The sequence below is a fragment of the Rhamphochromis sp. 'chilingali' genome, assembly GCF_963969265.1.
Source record: "Rhamphochromis sp. 'chilingali' genome assembly, chromosome: 1".
Taxonomy (NCBI): Eukaryota; Metazoa; Chordata; class Actinopteri; order Cichliformes; family Cichlidae; genus Rhamphochromis; species Rhamphochromis sp. 'chilingali'.
This window is the reverse complement of record NC_137929.1, coordinates 11,396,200-11,423,347: the sequence shown is the minus strand read 5'-3', so window position 1 is coordinate 11,423,347 and position 27,148 is coordinate 11,396,200. Positions and strand designations below refer to the sequence as shown.

General features: G+C 40.9%; 4 protein-coding genes and 1 long non-coding RNA gene across 5 annotated transcripts in view; 1 reads left to right on the top strand and 4 right to left on the bottom strand.

Moving 5' to 3' along the window:
* Positions 1-27,148, bottom strand: part of LOC308403394 (NACHT, LRR and PYD domains-containing protein 12-like) — a 1,254,170-nt gene that overhangs the window by 215,781 nt on the left and 1,011,241 nt on the right. The gene's annotated exons all lie outside the window — the stretch shown is intronic.
* The window catches only part of LOC308404039, a 126,700-nt gene that overhangs the window by 74,072 nt on the left and 25,480 nt on the right, over positions 1-27,148 (bottom strand). The gene's annotated exons all lie outside the window — the stretch shown is intronic.
* The window catches only part of LOC308399781 (protein NLRC3-like), a gene marked incomplete at both ends in the record, with an annotated part of 86,074 nt that overhangs the window by 43,327 nt on the left and 15,599 nt on the right, over positions 1-27,148 (bottom strand). The gene's annotated exons all lie outside the window — the stretch shown is intronic.
* Positions 5,531-8,205, top strand: LOC308403829 (uncharacterized protein). The gene is made up of 4 exons (XM_080893601.1): positions 5,531-5,669; positions 6,666-6,814; positions 7,524-7,688; positions 7,766-8,205. Exons 2-4 carry the CDS (start codon positions 6,758-6,760, stop codon positions 7,853-7,855), a joined length of 312 nt encoding a protein of 103 aa, XP_080749727.1. The 5' UTR covers positions 5,531-5,669; positions 6,666-6,757; the 3' UTR covers positions 7,856-8,205.
* On the bottom strand, positions 22,051-23,319 carry LOC308399797 (granzyme B(G,H)-like; the record flags this gene model as incomplete). The annotated part of the gene is made up of 5 exons (XM_080887229.1): positions 22,051-22,146; positions 22,229-22,483; positions 22,605-22,737; positions 23,036-23,186; positions 23,265-23,319. 5 exons carry the CDS (start codon positions 23,317-23,319, stop codon positions 22,051-22,053), a joined length of 690 nt encoding a protein of 229 aa, XP_080743355.1.

The following is a 27,148-nucleotide window of genomic DNA, read 5'->3' as shown; positions in this document are numbered from 1 at the left end:
GCTAATAAGAGGGCTTCTTATTACCAGTCTAAGGTGACCAAACTTCATGCACAGATGATCGCCGACAAAAAACAGCATGAAGAAACAATTAAAGAGCTCATAGAGCAACTGGAGGAGGCTAATGATAATAATAAGCCTGATAAGAGCAAAACAGAGGTTCAAGCAAAGGACAACCAAGCAGTTGTCATGCTGGATGACATGATCCGTGTCCTGCACGAAGACGTCAGCGACCCTACCACAGAGCAGTGTGTGGATTCTTCTACACAAACCACAGAGGCTTCACACACGGACTGTGTAGGTCTGAAGGAGGCTCAATTTGAAGTCCAATACAAGACTCAACAAGAGCAAATAGGAACACTCCAACAACAGCTCCTAGAAGCTCAACACCAACTCAAGGAACAGGAAGACAAACATAGGCAGGACCAGGAGACACTGAACATGGAAATCAGTGAGCTTAAATCCCAGCTCTGCTCCAACAAGGAGCTTCATGACATGAAAGTAGAGACTCTTTATCAAGAGTTGAAAGAAGTCAAAGCGTCCTACATTAAAATCACACAGGAGCAAAATGAACAAAATTCCAACACAGCAAATGGAAAATCTGAGCTTCTGGTGGAAAAAGACACCAAAGAACAGGACAAGGAAGAAGAAGAAGACTCCCTGACATCAACTGAGATGTCTCTGCATGACTCTCTACAACAAACAGAAGACAGAGAGAAAACGATAACTACCAATCCAGCTGAACTCGAAACTGAAGCTAAGACTGTGCCAGAGAAAAAACCCAAGAAGAAGAAGAGGAACTGGCTGCGTCGGCTTTTCAGCTGTACCAGTCCACAGACAGACTGATTTACACAACTGTGGAAAAAATAAATAAATACAAAAAAAATAAATAAATTGGAAAATATAGATGTGTCATTATTTCATATAGATTTCAAATAACATACCATTTGATGTCAACATGTTTTAGTTGCATTTGCAGTGCTCGTGCTGTTATATTCTTATGATTCTGTTCATTTTATGAGTGTATCCTTCAGCCTTGCTTCACATATTTACTGCTGCTTGATCAGCTTTAGTCTTGCTAGCATCAGCACAGGTAGAAACAGATCACACATCAGAGAATCGGCCGTGCATCTAAATGCAAATGGAAACTAAAAATGAAAACATAGATAACTGAGCTGAACTTCATAGATCTGAAAGTTGACCAATGCATACATAGTGCTAAAAATCAGGTATCGGGAAAACACATTATTTTATATTATGCTGATGTCAGGGCTCTGAGTGCGGGCAGGTGGAAATGTGGATCCAAATGCAGGACTCCGAGACGAAATGTAACTAAAACCACAGCTTTTATTGCTGGCATGAAACAAAAACAGAAACCAAACCATGAAACCAAGCAGGAACACACAGGCAGGGTCTGAGGGTACGACGCGACACCAAGCGTGGGAAAACACAGGGCTTAAATACACAGGGTAGTAATGAGGGAATGGGCCACAGAAGGGAGACACAGCTGGGGGAGCTGAACTTCATAGATCTGAAAGTTGACCAATGCATACATAGTGACAACACATTATTTTATATTATGCTGAAGTCAATTTTTATCCAATTTTATAACTATATCATATAATAAAGTCTGTTTTGAAGTTTACTATGGTAACAATTCATCTTTTTAGGCTTTTCAGAAACACTGTAACTTCATAGGTATGAACCAAAAAACCATTTTCATCATGAAAATAAAAAATAAATCTAAAGGAGATAAACATCACAACTGTTCAACCAAGCATTAAGTCCATTTTGAAACAAAGAACGATGTACACTCAGCCAATCACATGGCAGCAACTCAATGCAGTGTAAAAGGTGAGATGTAAAATAAAACAATTAAAAATATTAATTAATCTTAATCAATCTTAAAATATCTTCTAACTCCCCTTTACATACAAAGCTGTGGCCAACCTTACAAACCATTTTGAATTTTTTCCAGCCGAGGCGTTCAAAATAACCAAACTGCTAATAGTCACGGTTTAATTTGGGCAGCTGCCTGCCTAATATAATGTAAAATCATCACAATATTTTACACAAAGAGAGTAAATGTATCCTTGTACTCAGCTAAGACAGCTGGGCTGCTGTGGCTTGTGTTTATGTTCAGAGTGACATCTGATTTAAAAGCAGACTGTCATGGTTGCGGCTGTGTGCAGGCAGGATGAGGACCCAAACGCAAGCTCACGGAGGCAGGAATGAACTCAAAACACAGCTTTATTGCTGGAGAGAAAAACCATACAACCTAAACGAGGAAACTATAACGTAATACACAGAGAAACACACGGCCATGAATGAGGGAGAACGCGACACAGAACTGAGGGAGACGCAGACATAAATACACAGAGGGTTAAAGAGGGAAGTGGGAGCACACGGGGAACACAGGTGACACTGATAATCATAACAAGACACGGCAGGAGTGAACGCAACACTGACGGGAGACTGTCAAAGTAAAACAGGAAGTACGCGGAGTTTCAGAGAGGAGGAGAGACAGCACGGGGAGAGCACGGACATAACGGGCTGGGAAAACATGGAATAAAACACAAGGAGGGGAAACGAGGGCTCACAGATAAACAGAGGGGCACACAGGAGGTAATCAAATAAGGAACATCTTAACAGAAACCATGGCATAAATAAAGAACAACACACAAAACATACAAAAACTAAGAATGCTGGGCCAACATGGCCCAGGATCATGACAGACAGCAAAAGACACTGAGCAGCATATCAGTCAGCATGGGAAAAATGCCATAGATTTAAGGAACCAGGCTAAAATAATTGGTTTCTAGTGGGTTCTATTGTAAGTGCTCTATATTTCAGCATGACATACTGTATGCATCCTACACTGAGAACCCTTGAAGCTGATCATCAGGGTATGCTGTGTACTTCTTACACAGAAGATAAAATAACATGCAAAGATTTTAGATGGTTGTGGTTGGTCCTTACACACAGATGTAAGGTCAAAAAAAAAATCACCCACAATGGATCGTTCACAGACGCTGGTCCAGTGGAACCCACTTCCACAAAGGCTGCACCTGCTCTGGCAGAACAGGAAGCATCAACTACATAGTAGCTATTTTCATAATTAAGACATCAACTATAGGTGTTCCCAAAATGTGCCATGTTGTCTGCACACCTGACAGTTCAATAAGTCCTGTGTTGATTACAGATGGTGGTTGTTTCCAGAAACAGCACTTGCATAAAATAAGTACAGAGCACTTTATGAGCCAACCTGCTTCTTTAATGAGCATTTAGGTTGTTTGTATTCAGTGTTCACAGATAATATGCTCATTAAAAGGGGGGATCCACTATGTCCTTCTTCACAATCCTGTCTGCCAACTTTAAGAAGAAATCAGAGTGACGCAGAAGCTTTAAAACAGTGTTCAGAATAATCAGTGATGCTTTTATCTGAACTGATGACAGATAAAGATGAACATGAGTGTGGCAGAAGAGTAAGTTCTCCCTCTTTCTTGGAAGTATACAAAAGTCTGTTGTTTCTAAAAAGTTAATAAACAAACAACAAGTTCTTACAGAATGAGACGTGAAGCCTGGAGACGAGCAGTTCAGACACGCTGTTATTAAATTCTACCTGAGCAGGTTATAGTTCACCTCAGTTACGGAAGAACAAATAACACTTGGCTCTGGGAGCTTCAGTTTTTATACACTGTCGTAGCACCACCCTAAGCCATCATTTGCATCAACACCTACATCACTAGCCCAGCAGTTCTAAGAAACTTCTCTGTTTGTGGTTCAGAACCTAATGTGACACCAATGAGCACAACAGCATGCAGCTGCAGGTTGTTGTTCATACCTGGCTTTACAATAAAGAGCCATGTTTGCAGGCAGCTATTTGAAGTTTTGTGTAAAATATCATTTTTATAGAAATAAACCAAATGTGTCTAAATATATTAAGTAAACAATCAGAATAAGAACATTTTGAAATAAAATCCAAAAACTGCATCTGGCTTAGTTTTTGTTGAATAAATAATGACTCTGTGTAATATGTCATGTGTTGTATATGTAAGTTGTATTTGTACAATGAAGCCAGGCTTTCTTTGTGTTAGCTGCCTGACAAAACCTAAAACTCTAGTCAGAGATTGCAGGTGTCACAACAGACATGATCAGCTTTCTCTGTCGATCCTATCTTTCTGTTTCACACTCTGTGCACTCATATAAAAAATCTTTAAAAAAACAATCACATGACTCTTCTTCCACACAACATGATCCCTGAGTGCCGCCTGCTCCAACCAGACATGTTCTCACAGCGACGATGGTGATAATTAAAATCTACAAAGAACGTGATAAACATTATTAAAATGCAGCACTGTTAAAGCAACGTGATTAATGCTGCATTAAAATGAGCCTTTAGCACATAGAGATGATTCAACAGTTTCATTTGAGTTCATTATTTCTAAGGCAGATGCTACACCAGTGAAGGTGCACTTAGTTTTCACACACTGCTTCTGCATTGTGTCTTAGTTTTAGTGGATTAAATAATGACACAGTGTTTGTTTGTTTTTCTTTAGTAACAAATGACCTCAGACCAGCTTATAATATTTTATAAACAAATAAGCATAAATGCATAAACTCAGCCTGGAATCACATGCACTCAGAAAAATTATGGTTCTTAAATGGTTCTTCAGATGGCTTCATGCTTCTTTAAAGAACCATCATACGTCAAAGAACCTTTTTATTTTGTGGATGGTTCTTCAGCTATTACAAATGGTTCTTTAAAGAACAAAAGGTTCTTCATCCTTAGCAATCTAAGTTTGATGGTGTAAATGGCATAAATATTTATTCACTATAATGAGGCTGTGAATTATACTGTGTGTTTTCTTTGTGTGCATGTGTGTGCGAAGGGAGAGGGCGGGTTACCTGGCAATTACCCTTTAAGAGAAGATGGTAGGAAACTGAATATTCAAATAAAAGTTAGAAATATTTGCTTAAAAATATACTGGTGGCAGGGGTGGGGGCCAAAGCCTAAAGACCCTAACCCCCCCCCCCCCCCCCCCCCCCACACACACACACACACACACACACCCCTAACCCCACAAACACATTATGAATATGGTGAGTTAACAAACAGTAGACACAATACACACATTCAAGTACTGTACTTTAATTTTAAATTTTAATAAAGCATTACTATTTTCTACTCCAAGGCATTACTTTTGAGATTATTATATATTTTTGAAAATACAGCATAATGATAATACTAATTATTGTAAACTTTACAAACCACCCAGCAGTATGTAAAGTCAAATTATAAGATACAAGTAAGTAACAATTGCAGAACAGAATGTCAGTGTAATGAACACACACTTCGTTTTGACAAAGCACTGCTTAGGTAAATGATCTGAGTAGTTGTTCATCACTGAGCAATTTGTTAATATGTGTTTCGAGCCAAATAAATGACAGGGAGAGAGAGTGACGTCAGAACACGTCATACTATAACCTCCCGGGAGCGAACGGAGGGGGTCAGTCGTTGGGATGCGCATGCGCATGCGCAGACAGAGTGTGCGAGCGGCGGGCCTTGACCTTTCGGGGAAAAAAACTCACGGACGGTGACAGCGAAACGGATAACAGTCTTCAGTACCTGCTGGACTTTGAAGCTGTGGATTCTGGGACTGTTAGAAAAGGTAAAACATTTCCATTAAAACCTTATTACTGTTTTGTTTTTGTTACTCGTCATTGTAGCTTGCTGTTAATGTTGTGCTAACAGTAGAGATTAGCTAGATACGTTAGCCGTTGAGGTCAGCGCAATTTAGTATCCGGTATACAGAAACTGTTTTCCTAACAAAACCACTGTTATAATTAAGTGAAGCTGCTCCCAGCTAATTTGAACCTTTGGCTTCTAAAATATGTGGTTCAATTGCGTGCTGCGTACATAACCTAATGTCAGCTAGACCGAAATTAAAATTTAATATATTGTTAAAGTCACTAAAATGGCGCCTGAAGCCTGTTGTGAGCTCTGTGTCTGCTCTAGAAACTCTGAAATTCTGTAGATCTGAGCCGTACATTAAATACTCACATGAACCTGTACTTTGAATTCTGTATGAGCTGTATAAAATACAGCTATGCATAAGAGTTTTGAATGAATAATTAGATTAGATAACTCTTCATTGTCTAATCGAATTATATAGAAATGAATAGAAAGTGGTTCTTTAGACTGATGCCATAGAAGAACCTGTTTTGGTGCCACAAAGAACCTTTCAAACAACGGTTTCAAACATGAGAAGGTGTGTCTTTGACTGTTCCTGCATAACTTAGTTTCGGACTAGTTGACAAGTTATGCTCCGGTCATTTGATGTTTCCAAGATAGATGTTCTTTTGTAATATAGTTAAATTTTTTTGTATATTTAATTTATCCACCATCATACATCATACATACAAGCTAAGAAGAGGTCGTTATACTAACAAGAGGTATCAACGCTGGGCCAAAGTTCAGCACATGGTTAAAGTTTGTAATCCAGCCAGGGTTTAAATATCACTCAGCAGCCAGAGCTGAAGCAGGTAGCATCAACACATAAATCTACTCTACCCGGCTTAAATCACAAGAGCACCTCTGACCAAAAAGCTGTAGATTTTTCTTGTTTGCACAAATTAATCCAGATTCACATTAACTGTGTTCACAGCTCCAACAAAATGAGGAAGAGGAGGGGCAGAAACACAATTAGATTGAATTACAATTGGATGGAAGTTGAGGACAAGGAGAAGGAAGCTTTGGATGAGGAGGAAGAGAAGCAGCAGGAGCATCTTTAGGGATCCCTATGATGTCATTGAGGTTTGTTTCATTAATATGGTCCTCTCACAAAGAACGATGACATGTTTTAGTTCACGTACTTCCTGTATTAAATAGTGATATGCAAAATGTTGTGAAAAACCATGGAGCATGTACGTATAGTGCATCTGCAGGTAAATGAACATCAAATCTCTAAGACAGACTGAAATCTGTATATTTATCACCCTTATGATAAAACCCATGTCAGCCATTGGTTTATGGACTTTGTATTTTGAAGCCTCAACATTTGCATTATTGCTGTTGCTATGTTGGGACCATATTAGGATGAGGGATCAGAATCTGGAGTCATGCACACTATTATTTCATTTAGTGTGTATCCATAAGATTCGTACAGCAGATCCAAGTTGTGCCTTGAAAACAGGAAAGTCGTCTGCATAGAGGAGAACTGTAATAGCAGGCTTGTACAAAGTGAGGCTTTGTGCTCACATTTGCTGCAAACACTCATTTTACCCTGTTTTGATGCAGCTTTCACTTGAAATCAGGCAAGAACTGGACTTATTTTTTACAATGTGTTCTTGTGAATTGATTGTGTATCGCATATGTTTGGTTTGACTTTCTGCAAGACAACAGTCGTCCACTGGCCAAAACAATTTTCCAAATACCTCCACGTGATCTAGCCTGGATTTAGAAAAGAATAGCAAAAAAAATCTGCACCTCCTGCTTCAGATGCAATTTGTGTTTGTGTGTTCAGAGGCAGCGGCGAGAGGGGAGACCTCGGGTCATCCAGCTGGAGAGCCTGACCAGGAGGAGTCGAACATTAACTCAGCTCTTCCAGGGCACCCTGCAGACTCAGCTGTTGGCATCGACGAGGGATGACGTGAACGCCAAACTGGAGTCCATCACAGGTCAACTGCAGGTATGCGAGTCAGACCTTCTGAGGAGGGTTTCACTTTTCTCTCTTCTTTATAATTGACTCTTTTCTCTCTCTTTCAGCTCCTTGTCTCAGAGTGGGAGGGATTTGAAGCACAAAGGGAGGAACTTGTCATTTGGTTGGCTGATATGGATGTGAGGTTGACCAGCTGACAGGAAACACCAGTGAAAAACTGAAACAACTGCAGGTGTGGGCTTGTTTTGATATGACATATATTTGATATGAAACATACGTCAGAGACATTGTCCTAAACTGGACTAACAAAGGACCATGAGTACAACATGAAAAGTACATTACATAGCGTAAGGCTGAAGTTCATTGATCATTTTAATCATAAACTTGTTGTTGAAATGTTTTTACTGAACATGCAAATATCTGCTGATGAAAATGTGTTGATTTATTGGTCTGTTATGAAGCTATTGCTATTTCTAATGTGTTTTATCACTTTCTGATGTTTTATTAATTAAACAATACATGTATTATTTGTTGTGTTATCTGTAGATATAGTATTTATATATATATATTTATTTATAGTATAGCCAATATATTTAATTATTACTTTTTAAAACACTAATATGTGACATGTATTAGTAGTGATGTTGTGCTGAGGGTTAAAATGCCTTTTTGTCTTTTGGTAACTACAAAATGACAATAAACCATTAATATATGTCTATGCTGTGCTCGTATTTATTTTACCCTACTCAAATTCAATTTATGATGCATTTTATTTTGAAAGATTTAAAATGGTTTTTTTAAAGAACCACTCAAAAAAGGTTCTTTAAAATGGTTCTTTTAAAGAACCATTTGAAGGACCTTTTTAAAAATGGTTCTTTAAAGAACCATTTTTAAAAAGGTTCTTTGAAAAACCATTAAAGGTGCCCCAAAGAACCATTTCTTGATGGTTCTTTGGGGCACCTTTAAAGGTTCTTCAATGAACCACTGAAAGAAATGGTTCTTCAAAGAACCATTGTTTGAAAGGTTCTTTGTGGCACCAAAAAAGGTTCTTCTATGGCATCAGTCTAAAGAACCACTTTTGGTTCCAGTTGGCACCTTTATTTTTCTGAGTGCCATCATTGCCATCATTTTTGTTATTGTGGGATTTTTTTCAACATTCACTGAAAATCACTTCTCTCATATTTCCTCTTTATTATTTTCATCACTGTTTAAGAAACGTAACAAAGTCTTATAAAGCATCTAAACCAGCATCATGAAGTGATGTTTAAAGATGGCAGCAAGCTCACAGCATCTCTCAACTCAAGAGCAACATTCAAAGTGCACAGGCTGAAGGAAAGTATTGATTTTATCACATGCAATTACAATACGCCTTTTCATCTGTATCTGGATGTACAATGGGTATCGGTTGTTTGTCCCAGCAGTTTACAATACAGAATGTGCACGTCTGTGGGGCTTTTATAAAGATTTCTATTTGCATTGATACAATTGCTTGGATCACAAATTGTTCTAACTTGATTAAAGTCACCAATGATAAAGGTATTCTTGCGCTTACAGTTACCATTATTATCTCTGTTTGCTATCAGATCATCACATCCCCCTTGTGGGATCATGTTGATGATATGCTGGTTTTCTGAACACGTCCGTTAGTCATGCAGAGCACAGTGCCAGAGAGCGCCACCAGCAGGAAAATGGAAGTCTTCATTGTATTTCTATATCGAAAAAGTAAACAGAGTGAATATATAAATCAGTATTATTTCATTTCATTTATTAACTTGTTTATTTTTGTTTCCTAAATGTTAATCGTGCTTAACTATTAAAGTAAAAATACAGATAGATAGGAAACTCTCTGAAAAGTCAAACTGTTTTCAGTGAGTTTATATATTTGCCAGAGGAAAGGTCAGAATCTGCATATCTGACCACTTTGAATCAATTTATATCTAAACAGAAATCAGTAAAAGTTCAAATCAGTTTTATCAATATCCTCACTTATGAGGATATTGATATCCGTATAACTGGAGTTATTATAGATTTTCATACATGACATTTGTGAAAAAGGCGAGGGTGTCAGGGTCCCTGTGTCTACCCGGTCGCCTCAGTGTGGCTACATGTGTTTTTTTGTTTTGATTTTGTCCCCGCTCTCTCCCTCCCTCCTTCTCTCACTGCCTGGGCGGAGCTCATCTGTGGGCTCCTGCCCTTGGCCCACGCACCTGGTGACACCTGTGGCTCATCACCCAACAGTGTTCCAGTCCCCTTATAAGATGGCAGCCCTGTATTTCTCGTCGCTGGACCGTTGCCGACTCTCGTCAGTGTTAACCCCAGCTCAGTTCGTTCTCGTGTTTCCCTAGCGATCTTCTTACAGTAACCTTTTGCATCTCTGTGAATAGATTTCCCTGGACCTGCCCCTGTGTTACCTGAGCGATCAAGTGTGTGAGGATTGGAGCGAGCTTTTGTGTTTCTTGTGGAGTGTGAAGAGGAGCGTGGAGCGTGGATGGAGTGAGGACTTTGGAGCGTGTGTGGACTGCAAGTGTCTTTCCCCCCTCCTGTTCGTGTGTGGATTCCCGGAACCCGTCTTTTCCCCACTGTGTAAATAGATCACCTGGTGCTTCTGTAAATAAAAAACCTTTATTGTTCCCTACTCAGAGCCTACGCGTGAGTCCGTTCAGTCCCGTTGTGACAGAGGGTAAGGACGTAAATCGACTGGTAAAGAGGGACTGGTGAAGAGTCTGCAGCCGCAGCACCAATCCATCTGTCGATCTCCTGTTCCCTTCTCTGATCACTCGTGAACAAGACTGCGAGTTTTGTAACTTAATAAAAGCAGTAATTTGTTTGCCAGAGTGCCCCTTCCACGTCACACCCTGTTCTTTCCTTCTTGTCTTATATGAAAATTCACTTTGTGGAGCTTTTTGGGAAATTGTTAAACTTCAGGAAGATTCTGAACATGCCCCATCGTTTAGCCAGCTCTTTGGAGCTGAGCAGGTTCAGGCCTGTTGTTGTAAGTTTTATAAAACGATCTCATTTAAACGAATAATCCAGCTGAAGCTTCAGACAGCCGTCAGACAGTGAAACACTGCCATCTGCTGGACTCGAATAACACGCTGCTTTGACGGGTGAGGGAGTTTCAACAAGTCTGCAACGACTCAAGCATCAAACTACAGAACTATTATAGCGGACATGGTGCTCTAATGACTGCTTCATTAACGCAGCTCAGAAAGGATCAAACATATCAATAAATCATAAAACACAAAACGTCTCTTATTGCCCAGGGCGCAGGAAGTGAGTGACCACTTAAGTGTGTTCAACAGGAAGCTAAAGACTGGTGCTGTTAAAGTGTTCAAAAAACAGCAGGAGCTCGGTGTGAGGCCACAGTGGGCCAAAAAACACAAGATGACCTCCAGCGAGGACAAAATGTATCTGGACGTCTCTGTGAGCATCTGTCTCACTGTGTAAGTGTAGCACAGTGTCTGTGTGTGCATGGCTGGGCAAGAGAGACAGCACAACTGAAAGCCAGCACTCAGACGAGGACCCGGTGCATCGTCTGTCTCATCTCAGCCAGTTTACTTACAAACTCTTTAAGTTTGAATTTTAAAGCCGACAATGTGCACAGGGCAGTGATATTTAAAATGAAGGTAAACTATTCCAATCTCTGCAGCCCCAATTGTGTATCTCACACACACACACAGTCCTGAATTCATTACTGAAGTCTCATCCAGACATTCAATGTGCTCTGTAATTAAATTGAGACGTGGGGTCAAAATTCCCACCTAGATTGAGTGAGATGAAATAGAAATCGGCTCTCCTCTAACTGACTTTATAGAAATAATTACATAAGCTGCATTTATAACTGTTATTAAATAACAGCAGCACACGAGAACTAAAGTGTAATCCCAGCACATTTCGCTTCGCTTGCACTGATTCTTTAGAGATGACGACCGTGGTGGGTAATTAAGGGCAAACGATATACAAGTGGCGTGAAAAATGGAGGCTGCATTACCTTTCCAAAGCTTCCTTTCCCGATGGCCCGCAGTATCTGGAAGTGGTCAAAGTTTACTGTGGAGAAAATGAGAAGCAGTTAGTGAGAACGTGTCAGTTTGAGCTGAGCTATAAAACAGGGAACATGACATGTACAGCACTGTGCAAAAGTCTTGAGCCATCCCTCATTTGCTTCCAGGGATCCGGACTTCCCTGTAATCTTTAAAGTGGTATTAAGGAATAGCTCTCCAGGCTTTTTAAAGTGTTTCTGATTTTTAATCCAGGGCTTGTATTTGACCACTTTTTGTCTGTTAAGACCCTTCACACTAATCTCTGAAACATTCAAACATAAACAGACACCTAAGTCATGGAAAGGACCAGAAAACTTAACAAAGAACCAATTTTAAATTGTATCTGTACACATTTACTTACAGCCTATTGCAAAAAAACAAAAGCCCACATCATTTGTTCTCACTTCTTTAGTTGAAGAATGCAGTTAATAACACCGTTAACACAGACTGACCTGGCAAAACACGAAAAAATAAGGGGGTGGTTCAAGACTTTTGCTCGGTACTGTGTGAGAAATGGAAATGTGCACTTCACAATGTATCGCTGCACTTCGGCAGTACTGTGAAGATTAAATGTTTTTTCCTTCCCGATGCATGTGAAAGGTTAAGACTTACATCTCCAAATGTACTGGAACTGATTTGAACCAGAGGACTCAGCCACACTGTTACTATGTACTGCATAAACACAGATGAGAGGCTTTGAACAGATGACATACTCAGATCAATTCAACACTTTAGACTTTAAAAATGCACAAGCGTCTTTCAAAACCCATTTATTTAATCTATCATCATTGATATTATTATGTACAGTTATAATGTACTGTTCATCTCCCTTAAATAAACAGGCAGCCTTAAAGTGTGAAATAGTCACTTGTCTACTGTCTCAGTGGCTGATAGTGCCCCACAGGCCTCAATGTCAGCTTGAAGCCATTATGTTTCAATTGTTTAAAGATAAACAGATTTTGAATGAAAGCGAGGAAACTTCGGTAGCACAAAAAAGTGCCTATTCTTTGTTCCCATATGGTTCAGTCATATTACCGTCATTTCCCCCTAAGGTGTTCCCAAAGACACCACCCAGATAGCAAGGAGACATTGAACAGATGTTGATTTTCCATCTGAACCATCAGAATCGTCAGAATTGAAATGTCAACACAAAACCAATGTTGAAACAACATTGAAATACTGATGAAACCTGACACTGACATTGAAATGACATTGATTCACTGTTGTTCTGTCATCGTTGATTGTTGATCTATTTATAGTTGACAAGGTGACAACAATCACGTTGAAAAACCATCGATTTATGGTTGAGCGGGAAATTAAAGCTGCTACCACTTGGACTATTCCGCAGCACCCCTATCACATTGGTACATCCCTCCAGGTAACCATTGTCTTATACAGTAGAGCGGGACATTAGATTTACTCTCAGCGGAATTGACCGGAGAAGGCATCAGTTCATGCACTGCACTGGCCTGCACCACGATTAGTATAAGGTAAGAATGAATGACTTTTGTTCTATTCGTTATTTCCACGGTTGCATTTGAATAATTGTAAAAAAAACAAAACAAACTTGTTAATGTAAAGTTTCGGATAAAATGTGGGAGCCCGAAATTGTGTCTACTTTCATCTTACAATCCGGCAACAAATAAATTGCACTGCAAACAAAGTCTATCAACAAAGAAAACATTTTCGTTTCATACTTTTCCGTTATATTCTCTTACAAAGCTAGCTTTAACGCTTCGAGGGTTCCTTTGTTCTTGCCGTCGCCTCGGCGCTTGACCCAGACTTTCGCTCTGTAGTTGCTTTTTAGCATAGTACTACAAAAAATTGTAAATCTGTGATGTATGATTGATAAACGTAAAGGTAACTGTATAAATGTGTTCAATGACTTTGTTACTTTTAATGATTGGTGAGCACCCGCTTCGATTCGCACTCAATTCAAACTTTACGCTGCACGCTCACCTAACTTGCGTTTGCACCTTTTGTCCACACGTAAACTGCGTTTAGCATTTACGTGTGGACGAGGAAGACGGAGAAAATGCAGCGTCAAAGGTGTGCGCCTATTTTGACGCCACACTGTGCGCCAAGTTTTTGTCTCGGTGCCATGAATTCCTACAATGGCAGACTTAGACAAAATACTGTTAATGTTATTATCTTCAGTGTTTAAATGCTTACATATACGGGTTTGCTTGTAATTGTTGCCTATATACATTTTAAGCTATTATTTATTATTTAGTTCAATCAATAGATCAAGTTTTGTAGTGACTATGAAATATTATTATCATCACTGCTTAATCAACACACATCTCTCTCTCTCTGTTTTTGTGAACAGTCCTTTCTTAAAAGCAGAAAATGAAATTGTAGTTGTTCTTGGCTGATCAACACAAAACCTTTTTCCTATTATTATTTTTTATCTACAATATAAATTTTGTCTCTTTTTCACTCTCTTTTTTTTTTCTTCTTTACAATAGCTGGTGACCTGCAGAATCACCGCTCTCACAATTGGAGGCAATTACGTTTACACAGCGCACAAAAACACTGTGATGTCAGACACATTCACACTCACTTTTTCATCTGCATAAATAAATCATATGGCTGATGATATGTGCCATGGTGATCCATAAATATGATCACAAGTTTATTTAACTATTTTCAACCCAACAAAACAAATAAACAAAAACATGATGCTGATGCTATGAACACTCTACACACACGAGTCAAGATGCAGAAAAACTGCTCATGGAAACTCTGCACACTCCAGTTATCATAGTTATCATAGTTCTGTTTCCCTCTCTTTGAGGAGTTCTCAGCCAGCTCTCGATCTGATAATGTGTAGCTTGCTCATCAGCTCAGAAGAGACCGCAACGCAACCTCACACAGTGGTTGCGTGCTTTGCCCACAGTGGCAAAGACTTGCACTTTCATATTCAATTCAGCTTCTCCATCATGTACTTTTAGATGTTTCATACAGGGTTCAGCATATTAATTGTTTTCACAGGTGTGCTCTATACCTCAACAATGGCCCATAATAAGACGACAGTCTTTCACACAGGTCACGTGCCTCTATGCACATTGTTAGTTTAAATATTTGCCTGTTTTACTACATCTCATATGTCATTGTACTGAATTTGAGCAACCCTGAGCTTAATGCAGATTACTTTTAGCAATTATCCACCTCAATTAAATCTATGGTCTGGCACACAGGCTGTTGTCGATCAGGGCAAGCTAAAGAATAAACATTCGTGTCAGCAAGGGGTGTATGGAGTTAACTCCATACTCTTTCCTTCATTCCTTCATATCTTTAACATCCCAGCAGCATTGTCTCTGTGTAGAAATCAACTCCTCCTTCTAATTTATCTTTCTTTTCCAGATGAAAATGAAATTCACATGTTTCTTTCAGTGCCCTTTAGGACGAGTCCGAGAGCACCCGTTAGCTCGCTTCTTTGGTTGGCGGCTGTAGACAGAAAGAAAAAATAGTTCCTCTGTGAAACAGCTCGGGTCATGTTGGCTTAGTTTGGTGGATTTTTGTGTTGAGGCGTGAACGATCACATCTGGAAACAAAAATCAAGTCAAAGTGCTTAAACGGAGGCTTCACAGACGGATGATGTCACGTGGTTACTTCTACTTTTTTATACAGTCTGTTGATGCTTCCATCATTTATATACAGTCTGTGGCCACATCCATCTTTTATATAAGGTGGTGTCTATAACATAGCTGCTGGTTTTTGGTGAGTTATTTATTTAAATAGATTTTAGGTGGAGGAGGGTGGAGAGTTACCTCCGTCTGACGATTACTAACGTGTGCACGTGCTATTAACGCACACATATGAAAACAAAACTGCTGCATATAAAGCAGTTTATTACTTATGAAGGAAAATATTAAAATAAGATGATGGCACCGGTTCTGACATAAACGGTAGTGACCAGACCGAAAAGCAGCCCACATTTCGGTGCTTTATTTCGGTGCTTTTTTTTCCTGAGCTGTGATACACTTTAGATTCTAGCCAATCATTTTACGTTTCCGAGGATAGTAGGCGGGGCCAGGTACGTACGTTCTTTTAGAGCAGAGCTACAGATTAAAAATGACCAAGGCGAAGCAGTCAAAAGTAGTGATGGTAAATTTGATTCTTTTTACTGAATCGGGTTTTATTGAGTCACTCACCAAAGTGAATCGAGTTTTTTGAGTCATTTGATTCACTGAGTCAGTTGACCAGGGAGTGGAAAAAATTTACATTTTCACTCAAACTTAATTTGTTTCTCTTTTCATGTAAATCCCACTGCTAAGATGAATGATTCTAAAAAAACCCAACTATTTTATAGAGCAAAAAAGAGCAAGAACATTTCTAAAATTAAGCAATTTCCTATCGAAATTGCTTAATAAACATTTATTTTGTTTATTTTTATTTTATTAGTATTTTCCTTAAATGTGTTAAATATATATTTTCTCATCTAAATGTCCACTGAGCTGTGAGCCAGGGGGCGGTAATGCGCCTTAACATTGGTTGCCAACCAAGAAGAAGAAGAAGCTGTGAGCCAGGAGGGAGGGGGTGAGTGAGTGAGTGATTCGTTCGCTTGCTCTATGATTCAGCACAGGAGGGAGGGGGTGAGCGAGTGAGTGATTCGTTCGTTCGCTCTATGATTCAGCACAGGAGGGAGGGGGTTAGTGAGTCCTGAGTGATTCGCTTACGCTTACGATTCAGCACAGGAGGGAGGGGGTTAGTGAGTGAGTGAGTGCTCTATGATTCAGCACAGGAGGAAGGGGAAGGGGGTGAGCGATTCCTGAGTGAGTTGCTTACGCTTACGATTCAACACAGGAAGGGAGGGGGTGAGTAGCTCAAATGTGCTGTCAGCATGTTAGCAGAGCGATGCTACTGTGAACCGAGGAGCTATTTTCTTGATGTGAGCTTCTACTCAGGGTTTTTTCTTCCAGTTCAGAGCAGAAATGCTTTTGTTAAGAAACTGGCTGTTGTTCCCCCCCCCCCACAATTTTAATTATAAGCTAGATATATTTCTACTAAGCGAATTAGTTTGCTAACAGAAACAGGGATGAGTCAGTGAGTCAGTTGGGCTTGTGAATCATGATTCACGAGTCAGTAAAGTGATTCTCGAGTATTGAACGATTCGTTCACGAATCGAACATCACTAGTCAAAAGTCTGGCTGTACTTCACAGCAAAGGATGCAAACTCAGCAGCCTGCAACAAGTACTTTAAGCTGATACTGTGATACTGTCAAAGGAGGTAACACCTCAAATCCGATGAAACGCCCGGCGACGCATAGCGTTTTTTTTAAAAACCGAGAAATGCGCCGTATTTGATAGCTTGCTGCGAGACCTCACACCGTGCACATCTACTGCGGGTGGGTTGCCTGTTATCGGACCCGGAGTTAGCAACATCCCCCAAAAACACGAAGAGGAGAGTCCTGGTCCCTAGCCCTGCCAGTGTAGCAGAAATGAAGACGGATGATGATGCAGCAGCAGCCGTTCTTCTCTGCGTGAGTAGCTTAGTGTTGTTTGTGTGTAATTTACGTTGAGTAGGCTAACCACGTTATTACATTAATGCATGTAAGGTGAACTAGCAAACATCATCATAGCTACATGTGGCTCTCTTCTTGTTTGATGGCAGATACTCCCTTCACCCTGGCCAAAAAGGCTAAAATGACCAAAGAAAAAGTGGAAAACAGTTAAACATGAGAGGTTTTTGGACAAAGTTTATGGTTTTTCCATTGTTTAAGCACTGCTTCCAGCCAAGAGTGATGCCATATAAGCCCCATAGCTGCAGAAAAGGCTAACATTGTTGTCTTTTTACAAAAAAACAGCTGAACATGAGAGGTTTTTGGACCAATTTTGTGTTCTCCATTCTTTAAGCACTGGCACCGTTTCAAAAGTACCGGTTTGGCACCGGTATCGGATAAAACCTAAACGATACCCATCCCTACTCCTTGCACAGACTCACTTTTACCTGCAGTCTTCTTTTTTTTTTTTTTTTTTTTTTGCCTGTCCCGTTTGGCTATTTTGCCATCAGAATTGTTGTCTAAAGGCAAAGAAAGATGCCCAACGGATTTACTTTACCAAATTGACCATCCCAGCCTTGCCGTAATGGTCCATTTGATTCACCTTTTATTGTCTATTTTATTTTCACTTACTGAATACGGGACAGACTTGACTGGGGGAAAGAAGGGGAGAAAGAAAGAGGGAAAGAGAAACAGCTGAGAAAAGGGACGGGGGAGAAGGGCAAAAAACAAAAATCAACAGAACGGGCAGGAAAAAAAAGAAAAAGAAAAAAAACGCATATATCAATCACCTGGATCACCTGCTGAGAAAGAAAAAAGAAAACAAGCAGAAGAGAACAAGAGTAATAGAATAAACAACATCACAATGATATATGGGAATATGACAGTAAATACTACATATTAAACATTATTGTGCAGCACATAAGATCAACAGAACACTTTGAGGTAGGAGCCAAAAAGGGTGTAGTTTGTGGGTGTGAGCACCCGTGTGTACACCTGTGAGCATGGACGCGCTTGTTTTTTTTAAAAGGTTCCTTCATGTAATGATCTGCTAGAGGGTGTGGAGGGGCACAGCCCCGTCCTCCAGGGCATGAAGCAGGTATGGAGGAGATCAAAACTCCAGACATCCAGAGGCCCCCAGAACACAAGACACCAAGGAAGACCAACAGAGGGGCAGCCGCGCCACTGTACCAGAAAAATTGAGAGGTGGGCAACGACGTCAGGGGTGAGGTGTACACCCTGATGGTAACTTGGACTCCGTGTATCGTGCCCACCCCCAAGATCCTATATGTATGTGTAATGAGGGTGTGAGTAATGAGAATGTCTAAGTTGTGGGATAAAATTGAGGCAGAGGCAGCCAGAAGGGGACAGAGGGGGGGGGGGGGGGGGTAGCCTCCTCTGCACCCTGGTGACATACCCCTACTCCAAGGTCCTGCATGTGTGGGTGGTTGTGGTGGAGCGGGAAGAGGGAGGCAGCTGGAGATGGGGAGGGAAGGAAGGGAGGGGCAAGTGACCCCTCCCTGGGGCCAGCTCCCCCGCTGACCCCAGTAGGCACCCCCATACCGCCAGGGAAAGGGGGCCCAGGCCCATCCAGACCAGGGCCCAGTGCAGCAGCGCCTCCCGGCCCCACAGAGCCCGGGACAGTCCACCCAACCCCACCACAGAGAAAACTGCACCCACCCCACCATCCACTCATCTTCCAGACTACATGAGACGATAGACGCCCAGGCTGAGATCTTCCTCCACCTCTCCTGTATCTCCCCCTCCTGCAGAGAGAGTTCCTGAAGAGAGGAAAGCTCCTGCAAGATGTGACAATCTCCCCCACCAGTTGAAGAGCCCCCCAGGTGGCTCGATGCACCGGCGGCACCCTGCTCCAGGGCTGGGCCCCCATGCACCCACCCGCCCACAACCCCGGCAACACACCAACCAGGACCCAAGCCCCCGAGGCCCAGCCCGGGCCCCAGCCCAGAGACGGAGCGCCCCCAGAACCTCACGCCCATCCCGGACCCACCCAGGGGCAGCCAGGCTACCAGGTCAGTAACCCACGTCCGTCAGCACAGACCCTCCCCTAGCCCCGCTGCACGCAGCCGCGAGGAAACAGTCACCTGAGAGCCAACAGAGCCCCTAACCCGACATGACCGCTACCCCGGGTACAGCCCCCCAAGGAAGATGCCTCCGGGGAACCCCCCGACGCCCTAAGCCTGTCCCTACCCCCACACCAATCACAACAGTGAAGGCGGAACCAAACTATGACCCCCCACCCCCACTAGGTGATGAAGCTGATCAAAGGAGCCCAGAGCAATTGATCTGATGTGGTGGCAGAGGCTGTATCAAGACTAATGTAATCTAATAGATAATTTCTATATTGGTTAGAATTAAGATTATTTTTATTTTTCCAGGTCATGAGGACTGTTTTCTTGGCTATGCATAGGGCAGTGAAAACCATATGGGCGATATTCTTTTCTGAAGTGACATTATCTAAGCTGCCCAACAAACACACTAAGGGGGAAGTTGGAATGTTACATTTCAGACACTTCGATAAGTCTTCACATATCTCGCGCCAAAACTTCTGAACTGGTGGACAGAACCAAAGAGCGTGGATATAATTGTCCGGTGAATTGGTTTGGCAGTGTGAGCAGTTGTTGGTAGACGTAAAGCCCATCTTGAACATCCGATGACCTGTATAGTGCACTCTATGTAGTATTTTATATTGAATTAATTGAAGACTGGGATTTCTAATTAGATGAAAGGTTTTTAAGCAAATCTGAGACCAGAAGTTTAGGTCTAAGTTAACTGATAAATCCGCTTCCCATTTTGCAATAGGAAGTGATATTGATTCTTCTGTTTTAGGAAGCATTCTGTATATTTTGGATAGTAATTTGGGGGTTTTAAGAGTAAGAAATTGAACCACACTTGGTGGTGTTTGTAGTTCAACTTGACCCGGTTTAAATTTCTTTTTTACTATGGATTTAATTTGTTGATATTCTAAAAATCTTTTCTTATTGATCCCATATTGTGTAACTAGTCCGTCAAATGAAATAAATTCTGCAGTCTTCAATCACGTCCGTCGGAGTCCCGGTCGGTCGGTCCGGTGTCGGTCCCTGAGTCCAACCTTCAGCACCGACATACGGCGCTCCTCTCTCTCTGTGCACGAGCTGCGCAGTCACGCTGGCAGCATTCAACCCAGCGTGTGCAGGAAGTGAGCGGAAGGGCCTTTCAAAGTAAAGTCTGAATGAAAATTGAGTGTTTAAAAGGGTTTCACTTGTGAGGCACATTTAAAAACGTTTCTCTGTCAGTTTCTAATCCAACCCCACACAGATGTTCCTGCTACTTCATCATCATCACCTGTTACCTGTCTGCGTCTCACCTGTTTTGATCACCGTTCCTGCGTCTCACCTGTTTTGATCACCGTTCATCAGATCCACTGTCTCTGAAACACACCCGATGACATCATCACATTTTTGGTTGAAAATCATTTCTGTTTCTTGGAGGGGATGATGCCCAGGTGTGTTTAGAGAGGTGCGGGGAATAGGGTGGCATCTCCTCCTGATGTATGACGAGCCAACCCCGACTGATGTGATTGGATTAAACAATCACAGTCACATTTCTTTCCCTGACTGAAGCATTAACATGCTGGTACTTTTTTAAAATGATGAAAAAGGTTTTAAAGCTTTAAAGTGAATTCAAACTACCAGCAGGTTCTCAGCTCCACAGGTCACGGCTGATTCCTTCAGCAGAAGGAATCTGAGTAAAGGAGGAGACCCAATCCCAGGTGAGTCCATCCCAAACATCAAACCTTGACCCACATGATGACACTCAGGACCTCCTCCAGGCTGGAACACCAGCTTTTAGGCTGAGAGGTCAAATCTTCGTGAGCCTGACAAATCGTCAAAGTGCCTTCACCTCAAACAGGAAGCGAAGAAAGAGCCACTGTGACATCACTTCCAGGACACAGGTGTGTTTCATTGCACAGAAGTTAAAGCTGTGCTTTGGTGTCATGACTTAAGGAGGCCTGTGAATTCATTAAGACTAAATTTTTGTTGTTCAACCTCCTGAAGAATTTTAATGCACCTGTGAGTCTCTTACACTCAGGTTTACCTGTCACAGGTGAGTCAGACACCTCATGTTAACCTGAACCCTCCGTCAGGTGTTTAAAGTAGATTTTTTTTTATTTTTCCCTGCAAAATGACTGCAGTCACCGAAACACATTCAGGGATGGTTTCCTTAGAAACCACCATCATCCCAGCCTGCACGTGATGCGTTCAGTGGATATCGGTAAACGGCACGAACATAAAAAAAATCCACATCGCTGAAACGTTTCTGCTGAGCTATTTGACAACTAAGCAGCGCTGCCGTGTGGCCAAACGAGTGCACTGCATCAGAAATCAAACAAACTTCCAAACCACCAGATTTTTTAGCATTAAACAAAACACTCTTTTTAATATTGGCTTTTATTTCTCCATATACAATCAACAGAAGCTTTTCAGTTATCTTCAGAGGCATTCGTGATGATGAGGAAACATGAACAGATGCGGAAATCCGTTCAGTGTGGCATATCTCTGCGCATACTTCAGTGGTAGACCCAAAAAAATCCTCCACAGCTGATGAACAGGATCTGAAAGTCACGAGAAAAAAATCCAGCAAAGAGAAAAAAAAAACACACAAATAACCAACATGGAAGCAAAATGACCCGAGTAAATAAGTGAAACCAAAATTCTTTGTCAAAGCGAAGACATTTGTAAAAACGTACGAGTTCATGTTTCCCCGTGTGTCACAGCAGAGCAGTGTGAGGTGGAAAGCTTCCTGCAATAGAATGTGAAAGATTGTGCCAGAATCTCGTTGATCCATCTACGGTTTATCGGGGTAGTTACAGTTATGGTAATAGTTGAAGGAAACGAGACCAACAGCCAAATCGTCGCACACCAGAGGACCACCAGAATCACCCTGTGAGGATTTTAATTTGTCAGATTTTTTTATACGTTTGTCAACAGAACACAAGTTTCCACTGAAAGCACAGAAAACATACCTGACAGAATCCTTTGGTTGTCTTATATCCACCTGCACAGATAACATTGGCAGGAAGACCAGGCCACTGTTTCTTACAGACCTGTTTATCAATGACAGACACGCCCACCACCCTCAGCTCATCAACAGATTCACCATCACGTTTAGTTTTTCCCCATCCAGCCACCTGACACACTTGATTTTCTTTTAGGTGTATTTCAGCAGATGGAAGCTGAACTGTCTGTACTCTGTGGCCTAATCGAACTTTCTCAGACAGCTAGAGACAGAGCATGGAGTTAAATAGAAACATGTTTTTTCATATAGAAGCGTTTATTAAAAATGTAATTATACCACAAATACGTCACATAAAACTGATGTTGCAATAAATATGGACTTACTTGGAGTAACATGATGTCATTACCTAGTTCAATTTGTAGGTAATTTTCATGGATGATTTTTTTTTTAATTCTTACTTTCTGCTGATCAGCCTTCTTCAGATTGTGGTTGCCGAGAGCGACGTGTGTGAGGCCTCTGAGGGAGTAATTATTGAGAGGGAATTTAAAATTTAAACTATTTTAAACCTGATATCTTGATTTCTCACTGTTACATGCAGGCTAATGTCAGCAGTGCTGTAACTAACGGCTGTCAGAGGTTTGTTTGTTGTTACATATTCCAAATGTCATTAATATTTGATGATGTTAAAGTTAATCATCTTTTATTGTCCCTTAAAATAACACCTGCCTTATACAATAACTTAGAGTGATCTGATGAATAAATACAAGTTTGAAAATGTTTTGTATAAACTTGAAGAACAGGAAATCAAACTCACAATTTGTCACAGTGTGCACTAGTGAGCACAAAGTCTTCAGTGATGAGAAAACCTCCACAGACATGTCGACCCTTGTTATCCTGCACTGACACCATGTACGGCATCGAGTTCTCCGGAGCTTTTTCTCCATGAATAATTCCTGTTGCAAACTCTGATAAATAAAAGAAGAAGTTAAAGTCAGTGTGGCTTTTACAGCATTAAGATAAATCAGGTATATTTGAAGTCTCACTGATGTCTGGTAGACATGGTAGAAGACAAAGAAGAAGCTTGTGCAGACGGTGCATGGTACCAGCAGGAACCTCAAACCGTCCTTTACTCTGTAGACTGGCTAGATAAGACTTTTATACATCACGCATCTTAGTTTGAAGGCTGGACTATCTTCATCATCTCGACTTCCTGTCATGCCAACCGCAGGCTTGTTCTTAGCATTATCTAATGTTGGAATCTTGTTGGTTATGATACACACAGCTGTCACATCTAGTTTTGTTTTTTTCCTGTTGGTACATTTAGACTTTATTGGCTCTCATTCTGCAGTTTACAGACATTTTGATCCACCTGAAGTAACCGGCACCGTCACAACCATTAGTGACCTCACGGTGTCTGCTGTGAGGACGGCTCTGGAGACCAGAGACAGCACACACTTAATACATATAACAGTCAGAGACACCACAACACTTATACTGTAAAATGATTTTTACGATTTGTTAAATGAATTTAGTTTAGTTCTGAGTAAAGAAGAGAGGTGTCTGTATAGAAATTTTCCAAGCCCCCCCCCCCCCCCTTCTTACAAGAGTGGTTAGCATCATGGAGAAAACAAAAACACGCTAGAGAGAAGAGATTTCATCAGCTGAAAGTGAGATTAAGAGCTGTTCAGTGTGCGATTCAGCAGCAACTCTCAGGTGAAACTGTATTCAACATCATCATACAGGCCTGCAGGTAAACAAATACAACAGAAAACAAACTGAAGCCTTGCTGGGAAACATCCTATTTTTCATGGTTGGATCAGGGTTCCAAGTAGAGCTTCAACATGCAACAGGAAGAAATGGGAGTGAGACAGAACATTGTTTTGAGTATGCAAAACAACTCTTAAACTGAAACAGGCTGTTTTACAGTCCAATAAGGTGCCTTTAAAGTCTGAACTGAACTCTGGCTCATTTCGATTCCTCAAATTTACAGTTAAAGACCAAAAACACAACTGAATGATTGATTACATAAAATAAAGGTAGTGCATTAAAACCTCAAGGATGACAGGTGCACAGAAATGTACCTGTCCAGCCAGTTCAAGACATTTGTTGCCATGGTAATCTCCGTCATCCACCTCGCTGTCCCCTGGAGCCAGCATCACCCTCGGTGGGAGTTATCGTGGTGAGCATTCTGTTTACACACATATGAGAGAAGGAGAGATGCTAACAGCTCTCTGGCCTAAAATGTTGACGAATTGTCACCTAGCGTAAAATATTACGCTTAGGGAGTGAGAACGTGTTGCCCCACATCTCCTGTGTCCGCGCTTTATTCCCAGGATACCTCAGAGCCTGAAGCAGAGCAGCCAAACAACCATATTCGACTCCACCGTCTGAGGGATATCAATATTTTGGCCCAAGACTTTATTGATCTTATACACAAGGGTGCAAAAAGCAGCCCACCCCACCTGAACTCATGGATAATTAAAAGGATGAAAGCCTAGACTCATCGTCACCATCTCCTGTCTATAAAAGAGTCTTTTCAAAATGTGCTTCATTAGTTACACTTTGCTAGTAGCAGGTTGGATCTCCTTTTGCCTTCAGAGCTGCTTCACTTCTTCGAGACACAGAGTCAACGAGGTGTCAGATACATCTTCCACATATTTTGGTCCATATTGACACAACAGCATCACACAGATGCTGCAGACAAATCCATGATGTGAAACTCCAGTTCCACCACATCCCAGGTGCTCTATTCGACTGAGATCTGGTGACTGTTTATACTAAATTCTGACCCGATCATCTCAATGTTGCAGCAGACATTTCAACTCAGTTTTATTCATACAGTGCCAAATCACAACAGTTGCCTCAAGGTGTGTGACATAGTAAGACCCTACAACAATACATAGAAAAGCCCAACAATCAGATGAGCAAGCATCTGATTGCTCATCTGATGCTTGCTCATCAGATGAGCAAGTGGGAAGGAAAAACTCCCTTTTCAACGGGAAGAAACTCAAAAAACTGTTTTTAAATCGGGATCAGGTCTGTAGTTGTGTATTACCAACAAGTTCTCGCTCGTCAAATGTGTGACGAATGGTCAGGCTCCCTCTGCTTCACTTATCGATGTGCAGGGTACCCCCCTCGCGTCGAGAATTGGCGTGCAGGGTCCTCTCATTGAATACTATAGGAAGAGCCTGTTGTCCGAAATCACATTGTAGTGACGTATACTGAACACAATAAATTATATAATGTAAACAACTACCTGAGAAAGTATGGAACGCCAGGACTGCCATAATGAATTAATTAAATACACCATTAAATAATTAATTAAATGTGTCAATAATTAATTAATTAAATGTGTCAATAATTAATTAAATGTGTCAATAATTAATTAAATGTGTCAATAATTAATTAATTAAATGTGTCAATAATTAATTAAAATTGGAATTAATTAATTAAATAAATAGTTATGACACATGTAATTAATTAATTATTGACACATTTAATTAATTATTTATGTATTTCACATTTTAATTAATTATTGACACATTTAATTAATTAATTATTGACACATTTAATTAATTATTTATGTATTTCACATTTTAATTAATTATTGACACATTTAATTAATTATTGACACATTTAATTAATTATTTAATGATATATTTATTTATTTCATTTTGGCAGTCCTGGCGCCTGGCTCTCATCATGAAATAATTTTATCTGTCAGCCTCACCCATCAAACTCAGGGGCGGGGTTAACGCTGCCCATGCAGCTTCTCTAACATTTGATTGGTTGCCGTGCAAAGTAAGTCAAAACAGGTCGATCCTAGATAATCGATTGCTTGTGTAGACTTGGGGCAGCCAGGTATCCCAGAATGCAGATCAAATCACAGGCAGCAATGGTGGTGGTGTAGTTTTAAAATACCCCGTTTTTCTGTCACCAGCTACACTTTTAACAGTGTTTTAGCCGCGAATGTCGCGACGTATGTCTGGTCAGGTTGTCAACATAGAACATGTTTGCAAAAGTGCTCAGATGTTTTCAGAGATTTCACTAGCTCTGCTAACAATTAGCATGCAGAGTGCACCGAGGGGGTTACGTTAACCGGTTTGTTTACATATTCCACTCTCCGTGTTCCACATGTTGCATTCGCAGATTCTCATTTTCACCGAACGATCGTCTCTTTCCGTGTGAAAATTAGATGTGTCATAACTATTTATTTAATTAATTAATTCCAATTTTAATTAATTATTGCCACATTTAATTAATTATTTAATGGTGTATTTAATTAATTCATTATGGCAGTCCTGGCACTCCATAGATTCACTCTAAGAAAGAGAAACGTAATATGGGCCAAGTGATCAGTTTGATATCAATCTTTTGTGATAAACCGTCGTATTTACATTATTTGTACAGTACGAATGATTTGCTTTGGTACCTCCAGTTCTCCTCTGTCTGCCCCGCCCCCTCCCTCAGTCGCTTAGTGCCTCGGATCATACCAAGATTAGGGGGGATTTACGCACAGTCGTAAATTCCCACAGTGTGCACTATGTGCTTCGAATATTGTGTGTAGTTTTTGTTTTATAAAGTTGTCAGCCAGGCATCTAACTATGAAAAAATTACACTCCAAAAGACCCCGGGCTTCTGAAAAAACAACCCGGGCTTAAGCCCAGTAAGTCAACCCCCCCCCCCCCCCCCCCCCCCCCGCTCCGCCACTGATCTACACACAGGGTAGACTCTTGATGGAGTGATGAAGATCGGATATCTGCAGACATACCTAGGGGGTCAGAGGTAGTGATATGCGATACCACTGATTTTCTTTCCGATCCGATACCAAGTGATATTCAGGGTGGTATCGACGATACTGATCTGATACCAATACTTTGTACAAAAACTTATTTCATTTATTGTATCTCAAATTATAGCGTCATAA

What these genes read in the sequence shown, in the direction of transcription:
- LOC308403829 (XM_080893601.1), top strand. Translation starts at nt 6,758, where the DNA reads ATGAGGAGGAAGAGAAGCAGCAGGAGCATCTTTAGGGATCCCTATGAT. An exon ending in ATCCCTATGATGTCATTGAG is followed by an intron (nt 6,815 to 7,523) that starts GTTTGTTTCATT and finishes TTGTGTGTTCAG; the next exon opens with AGGCAGCGGCGAGAGGGGAG. An exon ending in CCATCACAGGTCAACTGCAG is followed by an intron (nt 7,689 to 7,765) that starts GTATGCGAGTCA and finishes TCTCTCTTTCAG; the next exon opens with CTCCTTGTCTCAGAGTGGGA.